General features: G+C 45.0%; 1 protein-coding gene and 1 long non-coding RNA gene across 2 annotated transcripts in view; one reads left to right on the forward strand and one right to left on the reverse strand.

Annotated features, from left to right (window-relative positions):
- The window catches only part of TMEM171 (transmembrane protein 171), a 30,888-nt gene extending 25,930 nt beyond the window's left edge, over nucleotides 1-4,958 (forward strand). The window contains exon 5 of the mRNA XM_040090564.2: nucleotides 4,554-4,958. Coding sequence (XP_039946498.1) covers nucleotides 4,554-4,584 — 31 coding nt within the window. The 3' untranslated portion in view covers nucleotides 4,585-4,958. The remainder of the gene's footprint in view (nucleotides 1-4,553) is intronic.
- Nucleotides 1,572-18,967, reverse strand: LOC120765561 (uncharacterized). Its single transcript, XR_005704455.2, has 3 exons — nucleotides 18,682-18,967; nucleotides 5,195-5,232; nucleotides 1,572-3,561 (listed from the first exon to the last, which is right to left on the reverse strand). It is a non-coding gene; the product is annotated as an uncharacterized LOC120765561 (long non-coding RNA).
- Between the last annotated feature and the right edge of the window lie 463 nt (nucleotides 18,968-19,430).

Raw genomic sequence — 19,430 nt, forward strand, 5'->3', positions numbered from 1 at the left:
TTCAAGAACAAACCTTTCTGGCCAAGTCTTCAACCAAGGTGAACTGTCACAGCCCTTCTAGATTATGCTGATGTAACTTCACAAAGCACTTGGAAGACTGTATTTGAGATTTTGCTCAATCCACTTTTAATTTAAGATGGTGCTCTTCAAGCAAAATTGTATTCTCCCACATTGCCTTCAATGCTAATGCAGACCTGCAGAATATTGGGGATTTAACAGTTTTTAAGGTGTCTTGCATTCTAGTCATAGTGATAAAATGTTGTATATATTTTCAGCTATGTAACCCTGCATGGGTTCTTGGGATTTTTCCTAATGTAACTCTATTTATAAGATTTTGATCATAAACTGCTTAACACATGAAATCAGTAGAGGCGTGTTTATTGATATGAAACCGAGTGTGATCTGTTCATTTCAGTAAAAACTCTGCACGGATCAAGGAGCCGTTTCCAGGCGTTGAACGCCACATGGCGCAGCGAGCGAATTTCTTCTCAGATTAAATCCAAATCCTGCTGTTTAACGCGGGCGCTTCCGTGTCTGAGATCAGTACGGGAGCACACCGGGCACGCCTCGGCAGCTCATTCCCCCAGCAGCCCGAATTTCACCGCTCCTGACTCCGATGCTCCCCAGCATCCCGAGGGATGCTCCCCAGCGCAAACTTGGCACGGGCCGGGGCGCTGGAATCCTTTGAAGGGCTATTTTTAAATTGAATCGGGATTTAGGAAATCTGGGTCTCGGGGAAAAAAAAAAAAATTAAAATAAAATAAAATAAACCTGTAAGTAGGGCTCGTTCCTCTCCAGAGAGCCCCAGTGACGCACACGGCAGCTCCTCGGCGCGGCGGCCCCTTCCCGCGGGGAGGATGCTGCAGCCTGCATCCCGCCCGTGCCCGGGGGGCTCCCCCCGGGCCGGGGCGGTGTTTGCCCGGCTGTCCCGCCGAGCCCGCAGCGCCAGAGGGCGCCGGGGCCGCAGCGCCCGCAACCCGGAGATGCTGCGCCCAGAGATGCTGTGCCCATCCCGGAGATGCTGTGCCCATCCCAAAGATGCTGTGCCCATCCGAGAGATGCTGTGCTGGAGCAGCCCGGAGATGTTGTGCCCATCCCGGAGATGCTGTGCTGGAGCAGCCCGGAAATGTTGTGCCCATCCCGGAGATGCTGTGCTGGAGCAGCCCGGAGATGCTGTGCCCATCCCGGAGATGCTGTGCCCATCCCAAAGATGCTGTGCCCATCCGAGAGATGCTGTGCTGGAGCAGCCCGGAGATGTTGTGCCCATCCCGGAGATGCTGTGCTGGAGCAGCCCGGAAATGTTGTGCCCATCCCGGAGATGCTGTGCTGGAGCAGCCCGGAGATGCTGTGCCCATCCCGGAGATGTGTGCCCATCCCGGAGATGCTGTGCCCATCCCGGAGATGTGTGCCCATCCCGGAGATGCTGTGCCCATCCCGGAGATGCTGTGCCCATCCCGGAGGTGCTGTGCCCATCCCGGAGGTGCTGTGCCCATCCCGGAGATGCTGTGCCCATCCCGGAGGTGCTGTGTCCGTCCCGGAGGTGCTGTGCCCATCCCGGAGATGCTGTGCCCATCCCGGAGATGCTGTGCCCATCCCGGAGATGCTGTGTCCGTCCCGGAGATGCTGTGCCCATCCCGGAGGTGTTGTACCCATCCCGGAGATGCTGTGCCCATCCCGGAGATGCTGTGCCCATCCCGGAGATGAGTGCCCATCCCGGAGATGCTGTGCCCATCCCGGAGGTGCTGTGCCCATCCCGGAGGTGTTGTGCCCATCCCGGAGGTGCTGTGCCCATCCCGGAGATGCTGTGCCCATCCCGGAGGTGCTGTGCCCATCCCGGAGGTGCTGTGCCCATCCCGGAGGTGCTGTGCCCATCCCGGAGATGCTGTGCCCATCCCGGAGGTGCTGTGTCCGTCCCGGAGATGCTGTGCCGGCCCGGTGCCCTCCTCCTCTCACCCGCCCCAGTTAAAGCCGTGCGGGTTTGAGGAGATCAGAAGTGCAGAGGCTGCGGTTTGCAAGCGTCCCCTCATTCCCCAAAAGCCCGGGGAGCCGAAGCTTTTGTCCTCTGCTTCGAACACTAAGGATGCCGTCGAAAAGTACCCTGTGCTCTCCCACAGCCGGGAGTTGGTTTATTCAATTAAAAAAGTACTCGTGGTGAGAGACCCAGCGAAATCGCCGGAGAACAGCGTACCCATCCCCGCTGTCACAGCAGGAGCGGGGACTTCGGGGAGGACTGCGGCTTAGGGGTAGACACAGCGCACTCACATGCCTCCTCCTCACCACCACTGTGACCTAATGGGACAGGCTTCTGTCTGCATGAAGGAGCAGGAGGAGTCCAAGGGTCATTAGCAAAGAACTAGGGCACGCTGTTTGTATACAGCACCTACGATAATCTGTGCCTGCTGCAAGTATCGTTATTGGCTCCACTTTAGCTGTCAGGGTGAATAGACGTCAACAGGATGAGCTGAACGTCGCTGCTGCTGCCCCATCCCCGATGTGAATCAGCGTCTCTGTCAGAGAAGCACACAGCAGGGCCAGGTGTATCCCATGGGCTGTGCCTGCATTAGCTGAGCAGCGGGAGAGGGTCTGGGAGGGAAACAGCAGGTGCAGAGAGCCCGGGGACCATGTTGGAGAGGTTTATATCAGACTTACTCCCATGGGCTTGATGGTGGTCAGCAGCTGAAGCGCACATTGTGGTGTATTTTCTGGTACAGCCTCATCCGATAGAAGTTATTCATCTCACGCTTGTGATGTGAGCAGGTGAGGAGTGAAGGGAGTCTCTTCGACAGCCCCTGATTTAGAGACGCTTGCTGCCCTGCAGACATGGGATGACTTGCAGCAGCTGCAGGGGTTGCAATATTGCAGAGCAGAGAGGCTTTTCTCAGCTTCCTGAGAGCAGTGAGCTCCTGGGAGAGACTTTCTGCCCAGTTCTTAGGTAGGGGTTACTTTGGGGGATCTCACAGCGCAGTCTCAACACCTCCAAAGGTACCGGTAGTCTAATTCTGAGATGCATCAGGCTTGTGCCTTCCTGAAGAGTAATTGCAAAGTGATGAAGAAATTCTCCCATGGGGAACAGGGAAAATTACTCCCTAGCTCTTGTGGCCTTGTACCTCACTCCTCATGTGATAACAGCTCAGGGTCAAGGGTAAATCAGTACTGGCATGATTGTTTGTATCCGTGCCGTGCGTGGCATCTCTAATGAGCAATTGATTATATCTACACACGCTATTTAGCAAACACCAAGGGACATGTTCTGGCAGAGTAGCTGCTGTACTTCTCTTATAAAATCCTAGGTTTAGGTTACTGCTTTCCTGTTTGGGTTACATTATGCCAGGTTTTGGTGGTTTTTTTTTATTTTTGCGGATGGATCGTCACTCTACATGTAAGATGTTGTGCTTGCTTCTTAGGGAACGGGGCATGCTATTTAACAGCCCTGGGTAGATGACCCGATAATTTCATGTTTTGCATAGCTGCAGCAAAGTCCTCTTTACTCACAGTTCAGCGAGTCTGCTCAAGAGCTTAGCTCTGAGGTAAAGCTTCATGCTCTGTCAGCCAAAAACATACCTAAAGAAATACAGAGCAACAATGCAGTCTAAGGTCATGACTTCCAGAACAAACTGATGAACAAGCAATCAAACCCCAAACAAAGATGTGTACATTTTACTTGGGGTACCCTTCTTGTTTTTCTGCTGCTCTGCGACCCAAACCCAGCCAGAAAGAGTCAACACTGGCATTCAAGGCAGATTTGACTTGTCACATTGCCTTTTGTCCCCAGGCACCTGCCACAAGTCCCCTTGGTCAGCTGACAGAGCTTTGCCTCACATGGGGGCCTGGCAAAAGCTGGAAGTTTGAGAAGGCTGTGATTTGCACCTCTTTGCTATTTTTGTTTGTCACCATTTGTTTTTTACCATTTAACATGCTACCTTCAGGATTTATGTAGAGCAGGACCACCACAGCACTTGCATCATGAAAAATTTTTGTTTGTCTGTTTGCTTTGTTTTCTTTTCTTTTGTTTTGGTGGGTTTTTTTTTTTTTTGGGGGGGGGAGTGGTATTTATTTATTTGTTTGTTTGTTTTCATGCATTAGATAACCATTTGGCCTAACTCTGCTAAAACCCTCTTAAGGAAGGGAAGAAAATGAACTACAACTTCAACAAAGATTAATCTCTTCTGAACTCTAGAGGTGCTGTAGGGTTCTCTTTTTTTACTTTTTTTTTTTCCCCAGAAAAGAGCAGTTCTCTGCAAAATCTTTCATGAAAAGGTACAGAAAGAGACAAATTATTGAAAATATACATATATAACCCATCAATATTGTGACTAGTGATCTGACTTACTTTGATGAAATATTAAGAGAAGCCAAATATTATTTTCCTGTATTAATTCAAATAAGGCCTTATTCTTACTCTTTTTCTTATTCTTATTCTCATTCTTATTCTCATTCTTATTCTATTCCACTTCCTCAGATTTTTCCTCTCAAATCCGAGGTGCTTGAGTGTTTTGCAATTTGCCAACAGTGCACTAATGCAGAGCTTTCTATGTTGTTTTGGTCTTTTGCAGACTGACAGGTGCCTCCTGCCCTCCACACTGACTGGACAGGGACTGACCAGGACACCCTCAGACAGCGCTGTGCTGCCAAAGGAGCAAGCACAGACACACGTGAACCCAGCACACACGTGCAAAGAGTAGAATGACTTGTTTAAAACCAGCTTCTGCAGGGCTGTGTCAGTGGGAGCTGGACTAATGTGCCAGTTGATGAGAGAGTGCAGCCCTGGGAGCATCAAAGTGGAAAAGATTTGCACGGCTCCTGCTGTGGTGGGCAACTGCACAAGCCCTTTCATAAATTGTTCAAGCTCCATGTTAGAATTAGTTAGGATTTGGCCTTGCTTTTAATGGAAGGTGGGAAAAAGTCAAGAAGAGAAAGAAAGACTCAACATGGCAGAAGAGAGAAAGCCAGGTAATGGTTAAGGGGAAAAAAAAAAAAATAAACTCCTTTTACTTATTATGATACCTGTTTTAATGCCTTTGCCTGCTCAGTCCGTGCTCTGTGTGTTGCTCTTGACAGTTAATCAAAACCAAGTAACAAATGTGTTAATCTTTTATGTTTACTTAGCCATACAGACAAAGGTGGTGACCCAGAGGGTAGCATTGCTGAGATTCTTTTTTTTTTTTACATTACATGTTCAAGTATTTTATATTACCTTCATGGTATTTTCACAAAAAACAGCCTCTCCTCCATCTGTTTAGGGGAAAAAAAAAAAATTAAAAAAATCAAAATGAGCTGCAAAATTATGTTCCTATTTCCAAACAAGTAGTGAAACCTTAATGTGAATAAACATGCCATCATAATCAAGGCCGTGCTTGTGATCGAACGGGATAATAATTCATTTGTAATATCGTCAGCTCAGAATGAACATCAGCATAAGTATTGTTGGTGCAGGTGTAACTTAATGAATTCAGGCTTATTTTGTCTGGCACTTAGTTGCTTATGTTGGTGTTGGGAGCATTAGGTCCCCCAATTTTTCATAACAAGCAACACCATTAAACTGTCACAGAGCAGCATAAATCAGAGATTTTCCTCAGACCCCATAAAACAACTAACAAAGATGTTATGGTTGCCACATTCACCGTGTGCTTTTATACAGCCAGCAAACAGAACTGACCATAACCCTTTCTCTCTGGCTGCTATTTTTGCTATTGTTTCAACAGTGTATGAAAATCTATGTGAAAATATAGGATAAGTAGGCTAGCCAGAATAACTCACTGTCAAAGGCACGAGGTGATAGCAGGCTCCCGACACATAGCCCAGGATCTCTGCTTGTATTCATCTCTGCTGCGCTGGACACATATTTTAGTCAAGTTAAATACACAATGAGGTCAGAAGAAAGTGTGTGATTGCGGAGTCGTGTCACGAGCCCATTTAGAACATCTTGGGTTGTATGATTGCATGTGATTGATAATTGCACGTGGACATGCCTAAAATGCTCACATCTTGATTTAACCTATTGACACAGGTCTCTATTAAGTCACTGAAGACTGGAAAGCAGCAGCAGAAATACTAGGGAAAAGTATCCATTGTATCCAGAATATTTTTCTGAAGGTGACATTATTGTCCATTGTTCATTATCGGAGGATAAATTATTTTCATTGTTCATTTAATTGGCATCACATTTTATAATAATAATAATAATAATATGTATAAAAATATTTCATAACTTGTATCTTGCAGTTGAATTTTCCATCTTTCACTTACTAAAGAACCACCCAATCCTAATTTGACACCCTTCAACAACAGAATATTATGTTACCCAGCTCTCCTTTCTCTCACCATTGTGAGAGTAAACTTTGCCTGACCTGCCACAGAAAACCGAGAGAAACCCCTCTGTTTCAAAAGTGACAAATTGCACACTGTTTTTCATGCTTCATGCACAAATATGTTTTTTTCAGCCCTCTTTAGAAACTTCTAAGATGCTCATTATTGGCAAAACCGGAATAAATTCAGACGTGGTTCCATAGGTGCAACCAATTAAAATAATGCTGCTTGCCCACAGTTACACCAGGCTGATGCAATACGTCTGAGGAATAATGATCTTCCTATCAGGTATTTGTTGTCATTTGCCAGACAGCTACAGGACCTGAAGAATAGGACGAATGCTTCAAGCCAGTTTTAATCAAATAGCTGCCAGAAAATGCCCAAAACAGAAATCTTCACTGCTTTTGTAAACACTTTTTAATTAACATATGAATAAACTGCATATTTGAATTTTCACCAACACAACTGTTCCCCCCAGGATATCACAGTTAAAAGCTGAAGTGAATGTTCCTTTAGAAAGTGCTCTTTGTTTATAGAAATAGTCTTAGCAGTTAATGGTTGGCAAGGCTTCAAACTTGGAATTGCACTACATTGGTAATTTTAACTTTGTCATCTTAAATAGATCCAGTTTGGATGTATGAATACAAGCGATGTAGGACAGCCCTCAAAGAACTGCCTTTAAGCAGGCTTTATTCCATCCCGTGAAGCTTTGTAATTCCTTCTGTTATTATTAATAGCTGTTAAGTGCTGACAGCATGCTTGGCACCGAATGAAACGCAGGAGCAGGCATGGTTCTTGTTAAGGGTGGCCCTCGGGAGGTCATTTACTGTGTGTAACAACAACAACTTTATTGGAGCAGCAACCCACCAGCGCGGCGGCAGCCCGGGTATCAGGAGGTGTCGCTGTTTAGACGAAATAGTGCTGTGCACATTCGTGCGGACACGGCTCCTTTTGCACCTTGATTATTTCACAGCTAGAGAGGCTATCAGCTGAGCGGGTAAGATTTTTTTTTTATTATTATTATTTTTATTTTTTTTCCCCCCCAGAATGCCAGAATGGCATTTTGCAGGGTCTCCTGCCTGCAGCCAGGGGGTGTGCAAACCATAGGGATGGGCCAGGCAGTTAGGAACTTGACAGGTTTCTGGAGGTACCAGGATGGAAGGACAATCCTCTGCTGCTAGATTTTATGGCAGGTTCAGACACAGGATTAAAGGAAATGGTAGATAAGGACAGGGAAGGATTTCAGGCAGAGGGATGTTGAAGGTGCCTTGAAGATGGCTTTCTTTTGAGGCAGGAACTGTTGGAAAATAGTGTTGAGGGAATGGTGTGGAAGACAGCTGCAGGCCCTGACTCCTAGACAGAGGGCTCCTGAATCCCTGAATCCTCCTAGAGGGAGCTGAAGCACCACAGCAGAAGACAATTCCTGCTCTTCTGCTGCAGGTAAATCTGGGATGCCCAGCAGACTCCATCGGTCTGCAGCCACAGAGACAACGCCCAGCTCCTGACCTTGAAGCTCCTGTCAGGTGCTACCGGCCAGTTTTAGCTAAGCCAAGATGAGAGCTCTACCGCATCATCACCTGCGGAGGGTAGAGGAGAGGGAGGAGAGGCAGTGACACCAAACGTCACCAAGTTCACACTCCAAGATGTATGTGAGCCGGGAGCTCTGCAGGCGCCTGTGCAGTGCCCAGAGCAGGGGAAAAGCTGACTCACTCCTCCCCAAAGACGACTGACTCCCCAGCAATGTCATTACCCAGTCCAACCACTCAGTGTGAGCAGTGCTCACACGCACCAGTGTGTCTGACCTGACACATAAATGCCACAAAGGCGCAGTTGTCTGTCCTCTCCTTTGGATCTACGCTAGCACTTCGTACCAGTGTCCAGGCAGTACTCCTGATGTTTGCAGCTGGACTCACGTTTGTGTCTCCTTCCCCAGGGCTCTGCTCTGCTACTCCAGCCACAGCCACAAACAACCTTACAGCAAGTGAGGCTGGCTGGGGTTTTCTGACCCGTGAGCAGGAGGGATAAAGCTCCACATAAACAGATTCTGCTCCATGCAGAAGGTAAGTTACTGTTAGGTGTAACGATGCTGGTCAGTGATAATGGCAGGAGGAAGGAGGTCCAAACAGGTCGAATAATTCTCTCAGAACTGTTTATCTTAGTTTCATTTTAATCCCCTGGCAATCTTGTTTCCTGCTACACAAAACCTTCCTGTCCCCTACAACATCACCTACTCTTGAACAAATACTAACAAGCCTCTTCCCCTCTTTGCTCGCTGCCTCCTAACACTAATTTTAGATTCATCTGCTTTTTGAGTACCACTAACAAAACCATCAGAAAATGCACAATAACACCCTGAAAATACAAAGTTTTAAGGTCTTTTAGCTGGATACTCAAAAAATATTAATTTAAAAGTCATTAGTCACTCATGGCCATTTGAGCTACATAACATATTAAAGAAATGGATATTTTTAACTTCCCAAGGAACAGCCTTGCTTTCCATATTCTCATATGCAGTGTTCTCAATGTTGTTAAAATCTGCTTTTCTGTAAACGCACTGATTCTGTTGTATTAGCGTTTGAGTTTGCAAAGGCTGTTCCCTGCACAGGGTTTAGAGGAGTTACACCCATTTGACACTGATGTACTTTTAAAAGGAGCATTGGAACACGTGGCTCAGGAGGAATGTCTGCAGGAGCTGTACAGTGACTGTGCAGAATGAACTGGATTCTGTGGCATTCCTTTGCTGGGAATGTGCTCTCAAACACAAGCAAAGTTGTGACAGGGTGATTTGCAGACAGGCACCACGAGGTAGATATTTTCCAATGCATCAGAGGGATCTGAGATCATAAGTATCCTGTCTAGATTGCTGGTCTCTGTGACTGCATTACAAGAGGGAGAACTTCCAGCTAGGCTAGAGCCAGTTGCCTCAGGTGCTGGAAATCATGTAGAGGGACCAGCACGGAGGGATGAACAAATTTTTCGAAAAGCTGAGTAAATATTCAAACAGTTCACCCATGATGCTACAGCTGGATAAAAAGAGTGTCACAGAATTTTTTGGCTGTGCTGCATCATGTTGCAGTGGCTATTAAAAAGATCTCCCCCTGGCTTTTTCCACCAATACGGTTCAAGCACAATCTTAGTCCACAAATAGATTCAAGCTAGAAAATGATGGTCAATTCAAAAGTGTCTCATTCCAGAAGATTATGATTGCAACAGCAGAAATAACTTATCTCTCACAAGATAGTGAGCAGTAAGCACTTAACAGAAGGGACTGTTCTCTACATTAAAATCAGTATTTACATACTCCTGGTTCCTCCTTTACTTTCAAATAAAAATCTAAACTAAAAAGCTTGGGAATGCAGAAGATGTCTTCCACCCCCTCACTGTTTACTGTGTGTCACATACTACTGTTCTTTAAGCCCAAGGCCGCTCCCTGTCTCCCTCCTCGACCACACATCCACTTGACATGTCACCTCTCACTGCTCCTTTTTTCCTTCTGAACTTCAGCACAGAGCATGCTTGGTTCAACTGTTTTTTAAACATTAACTCCACTGTCACACAGAAAAGAGCAACTTTGTGTATCTACCATAATAGTAGTCTCTTTATTTTCCTGCTGTGTTAGTAAATCAACCAGCATTTCACTTTTCCAATGCCATTGCAGATAAGATAGTCATAAAGGCATTTTAAAGTAGGCTTTGAGAAGAATTAAACATAGAGTTGCAAAGCATCCTAATTAAGGCAGAAAGTAGGCCTGGCAATCTTCATGGTACTTAATATGTCATCTTCTTCCTATCTCTTAAACCCAATAATCTGCAAACCACCACTATATTGGAGCATTATATCTGCTATAACTTATGTCAACTTGGATCACACACCCCCTCTTTCTTAAACAATGTTTGGCAGCCAACTGAGTGTGGAAACTAGACTGTTTTGCATTAGCCAGAAGTACATTTAAATCATTCTTACTAAATGATTTACTGTGGATTACAAATTCTTATATGGCATATTAAGTTAATGATTAGGCAAAGTAATATATCACTAAAATGATTGGGTGCATATGTATTTAGCTTCTATGAGTCTAAATTTCTCTTTGGTTTGGAAGACTTCTTTGCACTTATTTTCCCCAGCTGAGGGGAAAAAAAAAAAAAAAAAAAAAAAAAAGGAGTAGAAGGCTCTAACACTCTAACATTTCTGCCTGTCTTCTTTAACTGTTAATTAAATCTGAAGGATTTTTGTCCCTACAGAAGGGTCAGGTCATGAGGAAGGACTGGCAAGCTGATTGGTGCTCTTCAGACAGATATTGGCAGGTGTCAGTATTGCACAGCATTTCCTTGCCCTGCCGTGTCCCAGTGAGAGGAGGAAAAGCTGGACAGAGAACCATTAAGACTTTATATTAAATGCAAAAGTGAATAAGCCATCTATAAAGACAATATGTTGTGGCAGAATATGTAAACTATCTTACAGGAAAAACAGAACAGGAGAAAACTAAGCAAACAAAACTGCCAACAACAAAACAACAACAACAAAACAACAACAACAACAAAAAAACCCCAAACAAAAACTGCACTCATTCTCCATGTACAGGCATTTTGGTGGAGTTCTAAAAAATTGTAGGGATCCTATTAGAGTGGAAAAAAAAGGGATTCGCTGACTCTGTCTAGCAAGCGAACTTTGAAACCTAAGTGAAAGAAAGGTAGAACACACTAATAAAACATGGGCTGTTACGCCAGAGGCTCACAGGTGACTGGAATTCTTAAAAAGAAAGAGTGACTTACAATAAATTATTTGTTTAATTTATTGCTGGGGGCCAGGATCTTGCCAGTGCTGAAAGATAACAAGCAACTTTGCATTTACAACATATATGAAATAAGGAAGACAATTCTCTCTTTTGCAGAAGTAATAAAAAATAAAGGAAACCATTCACCAGTGCAAAGTTACTTGTGTGTAACTGTGTCCAAATCAGGACTTGTAGCCCTGGCACTCTGGTCTGTTGCATGCAAACAGCTGCCCTGCTGGTTTCACTGCAGCTGTGTGTGGCTGCAGTGATTCATTCATATGAATTTGGCATAGCAAAACCAGGCCAAACATGCATTGCATACTCATTTTGGCATCCATCATATCTTCCATGTGCAGTTTCAGATTGCTGACAAATAAGAGACAGCATTACTGCAATATTTATTTGATTTATTAATGCCCTTAGGTCTTAAAAGCATATAAGGAATGAAAAAAGAGTAAGTGCCCGATGTAAAGGAATGGCCTGATATTCCTTATTGTCTTCTGCTTGGATTTCCCTAGCCACTGCTCAGGTTTCCAACGCTTTCTGTAACAGAATCAGACCCCATACCCTTCTCACTAACAAAGGCAATTTCTGCCATCATGATTCTTCACTTAAAATTTCTAAAGAAAGGCACCTCTCTTTCCTTGCACCAGATCCAAAGATGGGTCTTCTTCCTCAGCCAATGCCAGCACTCAAGAGGTGACATGAGGAGAGAGGCTGGGACAAGATTTCAAGTCATCAGACAAGGCCAGTGCTATGTGTTGGCCCTAGGACAAAATTGAGAACCACTGCCAATCATAAATCATTGGCAAGAAGTTTTTTGGTGGAGAAGTAGATTGAAATGTTATGATGTTCAGGACAAGTGTCCAGAAACAGGATCCAAGAGAAATCTAATCATGAAGTGAACAATGCAGGGATATATAGCAATGTGTAGCCCTACTTGGGGGAACTAAAAATCTCGGATTCTCACCCCGCGAAATCATGAGATTGCAACATGATAAAGAATGAAAGCTGACAGAAATGAGTCTGTCTGGACTGAAATCAAAAATTCAGCCTGAACTGTCCAGGTTTCCTCTACAGTGCCTGTACACCTAATAAGAGGAATAGGAAGAGGGCGTATGCAGTTACAAGATGGGAGCACTGAAGGGGCTCACAAAGAGTTCTAGGGACAAGGGAGCACATGAAATCCTATCCAGCCTTTTGCTGTTTAAGCACCTGGTGGATGTATCTGTCTTCACCTCCATAGGCAATATGGCCTAATACCGCCTTTGGATCTTATTGTGCATACACAGAGTAGGAGGTTACCTCAAGTGAAGAAAATGTTGTCATTAGCTATATAGTAAAAAACCCAAACAAACAAAAAACCAAACCAACAAACAAAAGACAAATCAAAAAACTAAAGAAACTGACTAGAGCATTTTCTCTGGAAGTAGGAAGGGTGGCTTCATTTCCTTAGCGCAGTGACTGGTGGCTCAGACCTGCATCCGCCTTATCCATAAAAGCACCATCATTCTGTACTCTGGCTATGTGGAGTGGAGAGTGTAGGTTAACACAGTGAGTAAGCACTGCTCAACCCTCATGAATAGCATCTCTTGGAAGGCATGGGAGTTCTGGGGCTTTCAGTCCTCCTCTGAGATGTTAAAACCAAAAGCATTAAATTAGAAGTATTAGCAGAACAGGAAGCAGGTACCAGAAGCATAACTGAATGCCTGAAAATAAAGGATCCAGAGCTGTGCTCCCCTTGCACTGGCAGTGCAGGTCATGTTAAGGAAAGCAATGGCTCAGGTATTCTCATGATAAATGGGAAACATAGATTTAGTTTAAAAATTCTCAGCCTCTGAGGCTGAGAGGGACACTGAACTCAGGTGTCTCACTTCTGTCACACTGTTACATATATAATGAGCTCCATCATTCAGTCCTCTATTTCAAGCTGGCATCTGACAACATAGCTCATCCAAAATAGATTAGGAACAAAGTCACATCTTCCTGGTGTCTCCTTCATCAGCTTGGAATTCCCTGTTCACATAGGTCACATAAGAAAGTGCTGGTCAGGGACAAAACTGACAAGAAATTAGATTAATATTTTGGTGTGAAACTGAAGACTCGGGAGTACAGTCATCAGCCCTTGGGAAAAGAAAGAGGAAGAAGAAAGACTGGGTACTAACCTTAAGCAAAATCATACAGTTGGCCCCTTAAAGATGGCAAGTCCTCCTACACATCCAGTGAAGCCTGGTAGTGGGTTTCTGGATTTTCAACAGACCTATGTAAGAGTGATAGTCTTAGGGCTCAGAGTAAAATGATTTATAGTAGGTATGTAAATTTCTAGAGATGCTACACAGCAGCCTAGTCAGACTTTTGTGAGACCCAGTGGACATTTAGCTCTTCCTCAGCCCTCTCTAAATACTATTGTATACTACCCCAAGAAATTGCATAAATTGTCCAGTGTTACACAACAGGACAGTGATGGTAAGACAGTTCTAAGCATTAGTATGTGTTACTTCTTCTTTCAAAAATGTGAAGTCTGGGACATAGGAGTTTTGTAGGTACCATTTCAGAGCTAGAAGAAAAGCAATCTCTGCTAAACAGTCTCCTTATAAAGATCCAATCACCATGGAATTTATTTTTTTTTCTTCCAGCTAAGACAGCAGGATTGAGCCTTAAAGTATCTTTGTTACACTAGTTAATAGATTATTGTCCAAAATAAACATATTTCAGTAAGTGCAAGACTGTTTTTTCCTCCCCCTTTCTGCCTTTTGTTCAACTTCAACTCAGCTATTTATGATTCATTTCATGAGCCACTAGGTTTTCTCTGAAGGCACTAAAAAGGGCCAGAGCTATCAAACAGTTTTAGTGACTAGTGCCAACAAGGAACTGTTTTCCTCCATGCTATAAAGCAGGCACTGTCAATAGACTACAACCGGCAATAAACTATTAAAAAAGGAATTTATGATGGCTACTTATTATCCTCCTGAAATAATGTTGTTACAAGGCTGCCCTTTCCAGTCCTCCACAAGGATCACATGGCGAGTACCTAACAAAGGGAAAGGCCCATATCTGCAGGGACTGTCTGCAAAGAGCCCAGGAATTGCCCCATGTTACTTGGGCAAACACACCGCACCAGAGTTTCAAAGCAGCAGAGAAATTGTCCCACTCCGGACTTGGGCTTGTTACACACGAGCATTTGATTTAAGGTGGGGCCTTAATTAACTTATATCTAGAACATGTTGAATTGTTTTAAGAGCTAAATATCAAATCATGAAGGAATGTTTATTATTGTTTAGCGAGGAATTGGTAAACCACAAGGATAAAATAAGAAATGGCAAAACCTCAAATGCAATCAGATCTGCCTCTTATTTTAGATTTCTAAAAACCCCCTAATTCTAGCTCTTTTTTCTTCCACTCCAACCCTATAACAGACTTTCTTCTTTGCTGAAAGGTCTGCCTCTGTTAAGCTGATGTTTGACAAATGACGCTGATCCGTAATTGCTATAAATCGTGGTATACCACTTGCATTATTCGAGATATCCTGTCTTACTCCAATTAATGAAACGTGGCCTTCAATAAATACTTTAGAAAGAGGGAAATGATACAGTCCAAACTTCAGTGTCATTTTGGATTGACTCCTCCTGGTCTGGGCCTTCATACGGTGTGCCCCTTGAATCCTCAGTGTGTCAGACTGGAGACGTACAGACTGCGGTCAAGGCTGAAGGCACAGCCCTGAAAGGATGCCTCCTAATAGCAAGTGGCTCTCAGGAATGACAGAGAGGATCCCAGAGGTGTGTAGGAAAAAGAAAAGTGTGGTTTGAAGAGCTTAAGAAAAAAAGAAATATTTTCATCTAGAGAAGGGAGAGCTAGGTTGCCCTGAGAAATAGAATGAAAACTGAGGTGTGGCGAAATGGGATGCAAGGACACTTTCACTGAGATTTGGATTTAAAAAGGAAAACAAAACAAACAAACAGACAAAAACAACACAGTAAAAACACCCCAACCAACTACAAGAATACATTTGCAGCGTTAAGATTTCTCAATGTCCTGATCATTTGCAGTAGAGTTATAGGGAAGGGGGTGGATTCCCCTCTTGCCCATGTTGCTGCAAGAGTAGTTGCCTTATATTCTGTTTCTGAACAGTGTCTCTAGAGGAGAGAAGATGTTATTTAATAGCAGATTTCATTCTGAGAATACAACACATTCTCTGCAAGAGACTATTTTTAAACCCAGTTTTGTAAATTTAATGGGCTCCAAACCAAGAATGTAGACAGCAGAAAATCATTAAATAGCATGTATAGAGACCTCAGATGAAAAATAAACATTTTACTAAGAGGAATCTTTACAAAGAGTGTCTGTATGGTAAAAGCACAGGTGAGCAAGAGTTAAACTGCTGCTGAGAGTATAACACTGGTTTTGCAATATTTTCCTTTATTATCTCTCAACGAAAGATACAGTCCTGCCTGTGACTGTCTCTCACTCGCTTCTTGACTTCACTCAGTTATAATCACCTCTCTACAGTGAGAGGAGCAACAGTTAAAATAGCGAGCCATGAGAAGCCGTAAGTCCTGCAAAAACACTGAAGTTGCTCACTTCAATCTCTGAATGACTGTTTACATAGAAGAAGAAGAAAGAAGAAGACAGAATAAGACAGAAGAAGAAAGAAAGAAAGAAAGAAAGAAAGAAAGAAAGAAAGAAAGAAAGAAAGAAAGAAAGAAAGAAAGAAAGAAAGAAAGAAAGAAAGAAAGAAAGAAAGAAAGAAAGAAAGAAAGAAAGAAAGAAAGAAAGAAAGAAAGAAAGAAAGAAAGAAAGAAAAAGAAGAAGAAGAAGGAGAAGAAGAAGAAGAAGAAGAAGAAGAAGACACATTCTCTTTCCACAATACCTTCCTGCCCCTTGTAACGTTACCATGGTCTACAGACACCCACCCAGAGAGCCAGAGCCCGTGGCTGGCCACACAGAATATTCTCCCCTTCCCTGTGAACCCTGGCAGTGAAATATGGTCATTAATAATTATTTACCTCTTTTTTTTAATCAGTGTATGAATGGTCTGAAGTGAAACCATCACCTTTCACTGAGCCCTGAGAGGACCACAGGGAAAAAAAAAAAAAAAAAAGAACTTTTAAATGTATGGTATGGCAGCATTTTATAAGTAAAGGGCTTTGGAGTCAAGTAAAAAAGAAAAGTGTTTGAGTGTGCATGAACAGAGAGAAAAAAATTAATTAAAAGCATGAAAGAGACTAAAGACTACAGACTACATTCATTCTGCTTTTTGGTAACATATGCCTATCCAACAATTGCTTGTAAATAGCCACTGCAAAAGCAACTCAGATTAGTGGGTTTTCTGGATGAGGGATGGAAACTCTGGCTGGTTCAGCTGTCGAAATCTTACATGAACTATGCTGTATGGAGACAGTGTTGGGGAGGAGCAGGGTGAAAAGGGAGGCGATGGGTAAGGGAAATTGAAAAACAACAACAACAAACCCTAAACCTATAGAAACTACGACTTGCAGGGATATTTTTCTTATTATCACCTTGGCAAGTTACAGTTCCGTACTTCCAAAGCCAAGTTCTCCCTCACCAGAGCGGGTTTTGCACTCTCACAAATGTTCTCCGCTTGAGTCCCTTCCTCTCTCTCTCGCTCCCTCCCTACTTTCCTCCTTCCCTCCCTCCCTTTCTCCCTCCCTCCCTTCCTTTCCGACCTTTCCACGGGTTTGTACAAATCGCCCACAAAAATGTCCCCGGGTGCCGCTTGGCCGTGCTCGGAGCCGGCGGGCGGAGGGGACTCTACCAGAGGTGCCCGCACCCGCCGCTCGGCCGCGGCTCCTCCGAGGCACAGACAGCAAAAGCCGCTCTTTCTGGGCCACCCCATGTCCTCCACTCAGGCTTGAAACACCTTTTTTTTTTCCTGTTGATAGAGGCAGCCCTCTGCCAGGCTCCTCGGTAAGACGCCGCACTTTTTAGGACAGAGCAGCAGAGCGGTCCGCGGGGAGAAAGGAGAGGGTCGGAGGAGGACAAAAATCAGGGGTGTGCCCATTGGGACCCCTGAGGATGCCCTCACAAGTCCGCTGACGCCAGAGCGGACATAGCTGAAGGCCCGCAGAGGCGAGGTCCCCTGCAGCATCCGCCGCCGCAGAGTCCGGGTGGAGGCGGAGAGCCCCGGGCTGAGGGTCCCTTCCCCGGGAGGGGCTGCCGGAGCCGCCGGGGACGGCGCGTTGAGGATGCGAGCGGCTCCGTGGGGGAGAGACAGCAAAGAGAGCTCCGTGTGCCCCTCGGGAGGGTGGGGGGCTGCGAAGGGGCGGCGTTCTGATTTCTCATCCTTTTTGTTAATAATGACGCTTGAATGCTTTGGTTACAGCGCGCTCGTCCTTCACGGTACCCTGCGCCGGGCTGATTTTATGAGGGACTGAACCGCGATGCGGGGATTTATACTGAATAGTTCTTATTGTCCACTCTGATGTATTAAACCACGCCAGGTTTCATGGCTGCATCCACAACTCGTTTCGGGCACAAATACTGGGGATGCCAAGCTGTCACATATTGCAGCCCCTTTCCCTGACCTGCGTCCAGGCGATTGCACTTGGGACAACGGCGGATGCACGGGAAAATACTAGTTCCTGAAAATTCATCTCCCGCACTCTTCCCCTCGACCTCCGCCGGCCGCGTGTGAGCAGCGGGGAGCGGGGAACGCCTCACGGCCACCCCGGCTGCCCGCACCCCTCGGGCGCTGCTGCGGCTCCCACCGGCTCCCCGCCGGCTGCCTCCGAGCCGCAGAGCCGCGTCCTCGGTGTGAGCTTCCTCCGCTTCCCGAAAGGCACCGCCGGGGCGGTTCTACAGGACGTGCGGCACCGGGCGGACCGGGGAGCAGCCGGGCGGGCGAACCTCCTCTGTGACATCCGACGGCGAAAATTTGGTCCTGAGTCTTCCGTTACCTGCCGGCTGGGATCACGCGTACAGGGGAAGCTTTCGATACAATGCTGCTTTCGCTCACTGTAAATCCCACATGCTGCAGCCAAATTCTTACCAGCTGGGAGGGCCAGAGCAGTAAAACCCAGCAATTCTGTTCCGTCATAAATCAAGTTTATGAACTGTAGTACAAGGTGTATAACTCTGGAAGCTGAACTTTTTGGTGGTAAATGGCTGTTGAAATACTCTACTGTGACGTTGTCACATTCCCTTTTCCACCTAAAACTTGACACAAGCTAATTCTTACAGTTATCGGCGCGTCTTGCTTAATTTGAAAGAAACCCACCTGGCATAAATCGCATTAGACAAACAGAAAAAGTAAGGGGGGGGAAAAAAAAAGTTGAAAATAAACCTCGGAGTGTAGCATTTAGAATAAAACCCCCAGGTACTGATACAGCCTACAGTTCTGATCCCCATATTTGCAATCAGATGTGTGCAGGAGCCTGACCGTGACACGCTGTCATGCAGCGGTAGTCAAAGAATAAGTAGCCTCGTTTTCAAAGAAAATGTAAAAGCACCCGTTCAAATTTCGTTTCGTAAAGGCCACTTTCCTCTCTCTCTGTACTTGCAATAAGCACAACAAGATGGGAAGTACGCCGGCACCGGACAAACGCCATTCTAGTCTTATTTCCTCCTTGCTTTTAATTTCTTACCTATTTATTCTAGGGCTTCTTAGGAACAGAGAAGGTGAAGGAACAAACCCGTGGTGTCCTCTCATTTGCGCTCGGGTGCTGGTTTGCAGTAGGTTGAGAGGACTGCTGTTCCTCCCCTAAAATTCAGACTGCCATCTGCACCGAAGTTCAGTGTTTCTTGTTTGGCGTGTGATCGTGCACTAGGTAGGAAAGCTGCTCAGGAATATCTGGAGAAGGGTAGCCTAGTGTATTATTTCCTCTCAGTATTTTCCTACCTCAGGTTATGATTTCTAGTAGTTTTTCAGAAACGAACTATGGCATTTAGCAAGGCACCGATGATCGTGACCATTATAATCACAACCACGAATATTGCACCGACAACCAACAAAAGGTATCGATCCAGCAGCAGAGAACACAGTAGTCCGGCAGCATAATAGAAGAATTGGGTAGACTTCTCTGACTCCCGGGAGTCAAAAAAGGTTCTCTGTCAGGGCTCGTCAGCATGTCAAAACTTGTCTAATCAAAGGAAGTGAAAGTGAGGAAGAAAAGAATCGTGATTTCGCCGTGTAACTTTGGAGATGGGAGACGGGTTAGGGATCGAGTCATGCCTGTGAGGTTGCAGCAGTCATTCGGGCTAGGAAGTAACGCGGGTAAGCTGCTAATTTCTCTCCATAAAAATCACCCAAAAGATTCTTGTGAGAAACAGCTGTCAAGATTTTACCCTTGGAGGAAAGAAGAAAAGAAACCATACGCTACACAAGCACACACTA

The sequence above is a fragment of the Hirundo rustica genome, chromosome Z (assembly GCF_015227805.2).
Source record: "Hirundo rustica isolate bHirRus1 chromosome Z, bHirRus1.pri.v3, whole genome shotgun sequence".
NCBI lineage: Eukaryota > Metazoa > Chordata > Aves > Passeriformes > Hirundinidae > Hirundo > Hirundo rustica.